We start from the raw sequence: 8,655 nt of genomic DNA, 5'->3' as shown, positions 1-8,655 counted from the left end.
TTATGAGTGAGAACAGTCCTGGATTATGAGTGAGAACAGTCCTGGATAATGAGTGAGAACAGTCCTGGATTATGAGTGAGAACAGTCCTGGATTATGAGTGAGAACAGTCCTGGATTATGAGTGAGAACAGTCCTGGATAATGAGTGAGAACAGTCCTGGATAATGAGTGAGAACAGACCTGGATTATGAGTGAGAACAGTCCTGGATTATGAGTGAGAACAGTCCTGGATTATGAGTGAGAACAGACCTGGATAATGAGTGAGAACAGACCTGGATTATGAGTGAGAACAGATCTGGATTATGAGTGAGAAGAGTCCTGGATTATGAGTGAGAACAGACCTGGATTATGAGTGAGAACAGATCTGGATTATGAGTGTGAACATACCTGGATTATGAGTGAGAACAGACCTGGATTATGAGTGTGAACATACCTGGATTATGAGTGTGAACATACCTGGATTATGAGTGAGAACAGTCCTGGATTATGAGTGAGAACAGTCCTGGATTATGAGTGAGAACAGTCCTGGATTATGAGTGAGAACAGTCCAGGATTATGAGTGAGAACAGTCCTGGATTATGAGTGAGAAGAGTCCTGGATTATGAGTGAGAACAGTCCTAGATTATGAGTGAGAAGAGTCCTGGATTATCGGTGAGAACAGTCCTGGATTATGGGTGTGAACAGTCCTGGATAATGAGTGAGAACAGTCCTGGATTATGAGTGAGAAGAGTCCTGGATTATGGGTGTGAACAGTCCTGGATTATGAGTGAGAACAGTCCTGGATTATGAGTGAGAACAGTCCTGGATAATGAGTGAGAACAGTCCTGGATTATGAGTGAGAACAGACCTGGATTATGAGTGAGAACAGATCTGGATTATGAGTGAGAAGAGTCCTGGATTATGAGTGAGAAGAGTCCTGGATTATGAGTGAGAACAGTCCTGGATTATGAGTGAGAACAGTCCTGGATAATGAGTGAGAACAGACCTGGATTATGAGTGAGAACAGATCTGGATTATGAGTGAGAACAGTCCTGGATTATGAGTGAGAACAGTCCTGGATTATGAGTGAGAACAGTCCTGGATTATGAGTGTGAACAGTCCTGGATTATGAGTGAGAAGAGATCTGGATTATGAGTGAAAACAGACCTGGATTATGAGTGAAAACAGACCTGGATTATGAGTGAGAACAGTCCTGGATTATGAGTGAGAACAGACCTGGATTATGAGTGAGAACAGTCCTGGATTATGAGTGAGAACAGTCCTGGATTATGAGTGAGAACAGTCCAGGATTATGAGTGAGAACAGACCTGGATTATGAGTGAGAACAGACCTGGATTATGAGTGAGAACAGACCTGGATTATGAGTGAGAACAGACCTGCATGATTTAAGTATTTCATTTATTAATGTCTATTTTCTACACTTACATGTATTTTTTATACAAGACACTGTTTGGGCCTCATCACACACCCGACACAAGTGTGTTTTGCTAGTTTCAGACCGACGCAGTTAACCAATCAGCTGCTTTGTAGATGATGATGCGATCGCTTCTAAACGAGTTAAAGACCGGCGCCATCTAGAGGCTCATGACAGAACTAGCTCAATATTTTCTTTCTATTGTTTGTTTTCTTATAATATTATTATTGTGTTATATTTCATTTTTGTGTAATACCTCTGTATGTCTGCACTTTCCTCCTACACTGGATAGTTGATAAATAAAGCTCTTTCTGATCCTCACCACTCACATTTTCTCCTCAGAAAGAGATTTAAGATTGTGTTACATGTTTACTTACACCATAATAACTAAATAAAGTGTGTGAAAGGTTTGATCCCCCATTGTGTTGTGTGTGATGGTCCATCAGCAGCTGCAGTATCTCTCAGCTGTATCAGTGCAGTCACTGTGACGTCTGACTGACACAGGTTTTTGTACGACTCTTTATCACTGTGTGAACACATCACAGCTACTAGGACAGTGTAAACTCTGACAGTAATAATCTCCTGCATCTTCAGTCTGGACTCCACTGATGGTCAGAGTGAAATCACTGCCAGATCCACTGCCACTGAATCTAGATGGAGTTCCTGACTGGAGGCTGCTTGTATAATATATGAGGAGTTTAGGAGCTTCTCCAGGTTTCTGTAAGTACCAGGACAGACAGGGTGGATTGCAGCCTGTTAAAGGAGTGCTGGCGGTGCATCTCATCTCTACAGTCTGTCCTGGTGAAACTGAATGAACTACAGGAGTTTGAGTAACTGTGATCTGTCCACCGGAGGCTGGAAGAGAAATGCAGAGGATTCAAATGTGAAGAACATTAACACAACGGGACGGTATTGAGAATTAGCTTTGGCTAAAATGTTGTAGTATGTAACATGTTTTTATGTGACATACTTCTCCCTATTCAAATAAACAAACAAATAAACAACTGAATAATAAATAGAAATATAAATATTTGTGCTATATTTATAAAATATTAACCAACCAATCAGTGTTTCTCTATATACCTGATATACAGAGCAATGTCCAGATGAAGATGATGATGGTGTTCATTGTTGTTCTTGTGTCTTGTGTGATGATGAAGATTGTGTTCTGTTCTGCTCTCAGTCATGAAGTGTTAAACTCACAGCACTATAAACACTCTCAGACTGAAGCATGTGCTGACAATGCAAAGAAGTGGGCAGGATTTACAACAGCTTGTGCTCAGAACACACTCACACACACTAGAGTTACACAATGATCATTTCCATTCTGACTAATGTTATTTGAGTTAGTTCAGTAGTTTTATTTGTATTGTGACTCCTGAGACACTGAGGATGTGCAGATGAACGTCCATCTCTGTGTCCATATTCAGTCATGTGACCATCATCACTGCTACACTTCCACTAGATGAACCGCCATCACTAAAGTCAGATCATGAATCATGAGTCTGTTCAGAAAGTATCAGGACTGATTGTGAATCTCTAATCAGAGTTCATGGTGTCACTCCATCTATCATGAAGCCTCATGTGTGTCTGAAATCATCAGATGGAGAAGAAACAGGCTGTTAAAGATGGAGACATATTAGAGCTTGTTCACGTTTCATGATCTTGTGTGGAGATTCATAACCAGTCCAGATACTTTTAGAACAGACCTTGAATATGAAAACATGCTTGACTGTGGAGAACATGCAAAATACCTTTTCTATTTCCATTGTTGACACTTTCTATTGACTTTGGCTATAATATTCAATAAACTCATGATTTGAGCAGATTTTCACTGAAGATTGAAGTCTGAAGCTGCAGGTTTTTCTGTCAATCCTGAAGATTGAGCTGCATATGAAGAACAGAAGCATCATTATGAGAAACTCCACAACATCATCCATGATCAAAGAGGTCAAAGGTCACCTCAGAGGTCACAGCTCATCAAATATATTTCTTTAAACAGTGTTATATCAGAAATCATTGAGTCAATCTGAATGAGTGAGTGTTGAGAAGAGCTGAGGAGCTTCTAATATCAGTGTGTTGAAGTGTTGTTTCTCTGTCTCTGCTGGAGTGTGTGTTCACTCGAGTGGAATAGAGGTTTTTGTACGAGCGTTTCATTAGATTGTATCACTGTGGTGGACATTCGGTGGAGGAACCAAACTGGTGATCGGTAAGTCTGTCTATTTAATTACCGAATAAAAAAATACAGTTTAGATTTCAGAAAGTGTTTTACAGTCGAAACAAGAACAACATTTATTAATGATAATGATTATTAGATATTGTGCTGAAACTTTACTTGAAGCCTTTATGTATAATGCATTATAAAGATATTCATAATGGAGATTATAATGCCTTATATCTTTTCATAAATAATTGTAGCCAAAATTAAAATGCATTATAATATTTGCAAATTCCTTGTTGCGTCTGAAATTGGTTGTTTGTCGTGAGTTTTAATGTATTATAATTTCTAAAGGTGTAACAATGAATAGATAATATTATAATGTGTTATAACTGTGGTTACAATTATTCATGAGATCATACACGCATTATAATGTGAATAACAATTCATAATTAATGCATTAAATACTTTTATAATGCATTGTGTGTAAAGGCTTTAAGTGTTTCTGATATTGTGTAATAATTATTTAATCTGAATCAATGATATTGTCATGTTTATACATTCAGAAGAACGGCATTATTCCTTTCAACAACAAAATCTAAACATATTTCCATAAAGCGTCTCACTATGAGTTTATTGAGTTTATTACAGGTTTGTTTTCCTTCATTTATTTCTACACTGAGTTCATATATAGTTCATCTTTTATTGTAGATATCATACATGGAGAAAAGAGATTTGACATCAGAATGTAAATGTTGTACTTTCTGTCGTTCAGTCAATGATACTGAATCTCTTTTGCTCATGTTGTGATTATAATTCAGTGCTTTATAATACAAACACAATTTATGTGTGACTTTTAATTCTGTTTGAAATTGAGTTGAATATCTCAGTAAAATGTAAGAACTTTATGTTGTGAGTTAAAAACTGCTGTAATGAAATCAGTCGGTGTATTACAATGTTCAGTTTGATTGATGAGGTTTGATGTAAATGTATATAGTGATTGTGTCGTTTGTATATTGTATATATATATATATATATCAGCTGTAGTGATGTTGAAGGACATGAAGGATCAGATTGTGAGTGTGATTTGTCCTGCTGTTGAAATGCTGTGAATGAAAGTGCAGTGTGTGTTCTTTGTGTTTGTGAATGTGTTGTGTTTGTCTCCTGCAGCTGGTCCCACAGTGAAGCCCTCAGTGTCTCTGCTGCCGCCCTCTTCTCTGCAGATCTCTGGAGACTCAGCCGCACTGCTCTGCCTGCTCAGCTCTTACTCTCCACAGGGGGCGCTGGTGAGCTGGACACTGGACGGGTCAGAGGTCACCGAGGGGGTTCTGACCAGCGCAGAGAGCCAGCAGGACGATGGCCGCTACAGCCGCAGTAGCGTCCTGACCCTCAGCAAAGCACGCTGGGAAGAGGGAGAGGTGTACGTCTGCAGAGTAACACATGATGGAGCTCCTCCTCATGAGGTCTCGTTCCACAAGAGCTCTGAGTGCTGATGTTTCTCTCCTGAAGATGAGCCGTATCTGAGTGTCCTGTGTCAGGCAGGATTCACATGAGTCTAGTGCTGCAGCTGTAGTGATTTACAACTCAATACTGAAAGAGAGCTCGCGTGTGTCAAAGCACTGTGTGATCTTTCAATCTGCTGTGTTTGCTGCAACATTCAATAAAGCTTCTCAACAAGTTCACTTTGTGTCTGACAACATCATTCAACTAACAGATGAAGATGCAGGTGCTTTTCAGAAGGTTGATGTAGCAGTAAATGTCAAATAAAGCTCTTGGGGTTTGAACATGGTCTCTGGAGACAGAGCTGCTCTATTCTGAGAGGATCACAATCACTCCACCCTGACAATGCAAATGGGATTTTCAGTCTCACTCTTTGATTGGTTACAGGATCTGGACTGGAACAGACCACTTTCACTTCTGCTACACATTTACATTTACAGAAGGGGCTGAACTTTAATATATATAAAAATATAATATAAATCCTTCATTAAAAACATGATCTCAAATCAAGAATCAGCCGTTGTGACAGTAATTGTGTAAGAATGTAAATCTTTCTGTGGTCAAATGGAAAGCATCTCGTCCAGACAGCAGAAGTGACTGAATGCAGTCTGTTCAGTTTGATTGACAGGGATCATATATTACACCTAAAACATGATGATCATATTAAAACACTGACTCATTCTCTTCAGAAACACAGATTGATGTTGATTGTAATGATATAGTGTTATTACCCAGCCGGCACATGATTGACCTTCAACATTGAAATTTGGTTGAAATGAGGTCAGTTGATGTCTCAACAGTGAAACAATTGTTAAAACTATTTGTAGGCTCTTAAACCATATTAAGTTATTATATTTTTATGTGAAATTCATGGCATGGAAAGTAAACAAATCTATGATGCATTAAAGTGTGGATCATATCTCTGATAATGTTTGCATGAACGTGTCAAATATTTTGCTAAATGAAGCGTTTAAAGCTGTTATGGCGTCCATGATGTCTTGAGTGGTCGGAGAGGTTGAGCTATCATTAGCGCCGTTAATTTCGGTTCCCCCGCTGTGTTGCTCGAGGTCTTGCTCTTTTCGTCGGCCTCCTCATGATGCCTGCTGTCTTTTATCAAATGTTTTGGCATTGCTGCTGTTTTCGTGAATTCTCTACTTGCTACTAAATAACTTTAAAGGACTAAAAGTCGAGTTTCAGATTAATTTATTGCTAAATTATTTGGAGGGTTAGCGGAGCTTAGACGAGAGCGGCTTTCTCTGTGTGAGCCGGAACTGGAAGCCTTCGTTATATTGAAGAAGATGTCTTAGTTCCAATGCTTGTTTTAACGACACAAATCGAGCACAAACTAATGGCTCCGGTTTCGTGTGATTTAGGTGAAGTGGAGTGGAGAGTGACGTCACAGCTCTGAATTATATTATATTTGCATTATCTGTGGAAGGAAAACAGTTACAGTGTTTGTTTTAACGTTTGTTTGGAGAATTATGTCACCGGTACAAAAAAATAATGCTCAATATCTCGAACACCAAATCAGCTCAAAACGAATGGCATAGATATGGGGATTATTTCGTTTTATTGGGTGGCAACTTTACAGATGTGCTAAACTTTCTTTTTTATCTGGAAACCTGAGTGAAAATGTCCTACTTTCAGCTGTCCTCACCAACGGTCTTGATTCTGTTTGTTGGTGTAAAGTTGATTCTATGAAATTAAATTGTTTGTCACTTAAAATCAGTTTATTAGATTTTATTTTGCTCAACAAAAAAACTAAAAATACACTGAAAAAATGTTGACATAAAAATGTGCTTAATGTGGTAACGTAAATGAACTGGTTTGACTCGAGTTAAAAATATAATTAGCCCATCATGTATGTTGAAAGAATCCAAAATAATCAAAGATATTTGATATTTTTCTTTGAACAAAGACATTTGTTTTACTGTGTTTCACCCCCCTCTCTATCAGTGGGGCTGTTTGGGATTCCTAAAGACAAAGAGATGTTGAGGGCCTGTAGGCCAAATGGTGCCACACCTGTAGTACAGCGGGGGAAGTCTGGTCTGACTGGTCAGTTTGAATGTCTCAGGGTTTCAGTCACATGGTCAAGGGATAGATAAAAGAAGATTACAACTGTTGCTCGGGGTCTCTTTTCTTTTTCTCTGGGGGTCTCTTTCCTCCGACGCTGTCTTTTTCTCTGGCTGTCTCTTCTAGGGCCTTCTTTGGCTCTTCTCTTTGCTCTCTTTTTTTCTTTCTCTTTCTATCTTTCTATCTCTCTCTCTCTCTCAGGTAACATTCTACACATGCTGGGTATGATTAATGGTATAAGTTTTATCATCTCATTCATCTATTTTGTAACTATTTTAAGTGTAACCATAACCGGATTTTGTCATTAAATTCTTTCAATTATAAATGATTTGCTAACTAGTTTTGGTTTGGTATTGACTTTGAAGTGCTCCCTATTGCAATACAATATAGTCACATTAAAGCAACGCTCTCCCACATATTGTGCTATTGTAACTGCGCTTATTTCCGTCGTTGGTATAAGTTGCAGTGGGTGGTTATAGACAAGAAATGTACAGTTTTCTACCCAGGGGCGTAGCCATCTTTTCAGAAGTGAGGGGGTGTTACGAGCCCCTACTCTTTCTCTTGTTTTCTTTCCTGTCTGAGAATAGCTGCCAATTGGATGGGGGTGGAGCCTGATTATGCCTAACACCTGAGGCCTCTGCCTACTTAAGAGCTGCTGGTGAAACTTCAGTTTGGAGGAGGGGGGGGAAGCCTACCTCTGGAAACCTGTTGTGTTTCTGGTTTCTTTTGTACAGGATGGTGAGTTTTTGTTTGTTTAGTTATGTTAGGTTAGTGGGAAAGCATAGGTAAGGAAGCTGACCCGGAAGATTTGTTTATGTATTTTCTTTTGTGTTTCTCGGGAGTTAGGAAAGAATTAACTCTGAGTTGTAGTTTAGATTAGTTTAGCTCACCAGTCCTTACTTTAAGTTTTATATGTTTGTTTGTTTTTGTTAATTTGTTGTAAATAAATCTTTCTTTTTACTACCATGGCCTTTGTGATTTGGGTTTATACCCCTTTATGAATGGCTCTAATGTTGGTCCCTATTTTGGGTCGTAACATAAATTGGGGGCTCGTCCGGGATCGATCTTAACTGCCTTTGTTTGCAATGCTACTTTAGTTCTTGTAACTTGTTTTAACGAAGTGCTTTTGAATCCAATGCTACTTGTTTCCTGTAGCATGCGTGTTTAATGCATCGCTACGTGTCTCTTCGGTAGCATGCTTTGTGTTTAATGCATCGCTACGTGTCTCTTCGGTAGCATGCTTTGTGTTTAATGCATCGCTACGTGTCTCTTCGGTAGCATGCTTTGTGTTTAATGCATTGCTACTTGTGTCTTTTTTGTAGCATTTGTTCCCTTTTGGTTTTGGCAGTTTAACTGGTGCTTAATTTGACCACTTGTCTTTGCCATTCTTTTGTGTAATCGTTTTTTTTTTTCTTTTTTTCGGCCATTGGTTTTGTTTATGGGGTAGAGTTTCTGGATTTGCCTAATTGTATTTTGCAGTAGGCTTTGTTAGTGCTTCTGTTTTGTCAGGT

The 8,655-nt window shown here is 38.8% G+C and overlaps 1 gene segment (V, D, J or C); it reads left to right on the top strand.

The window, feature by feature from the left end:
* Nucleotides 1-2,224: 2,224 nt before the first annotated feature.
* On the top strand, nucleotides 2,225-5,064 carry LOC137064373 (immunoglobulin lambda constant 7-like). The segment is given in 4 exon segments: nucleotides 2,225-2,322; nucleotides 2,597-2,669; nucleotides 3,574-3,622; nucleotides 4,742-5,064. Coding segments are annotated over 4 exon segments (543 nt in total).
* Nucleotides 5,065-8,655: the final 3,591 nt, after the last annotated feature.

The sequence above is a fragment of the Pseudorasbora parva genome, chromosome 25 (genome assembly GCF_024679245.1).
Source record: "Pseudorasbora parva isolate DD20220531a chromosome 25, ASM2467924v1, whole genome shotgun sequence".
In the NCBI taxonomy this organism is placed as follows: domain Eukaryota; kingdom Metazoa; phylum Chordata; class Actinopteri; order Cypriniformes; family Gobionidae; genus Pseudorasbora; species Pseudorasbora parva.
The sequence above is the reverse complement of the archived record's forward strand: the minus strand, read 5'-3'. Positions and strand labels throughout refer to the sequence as shown.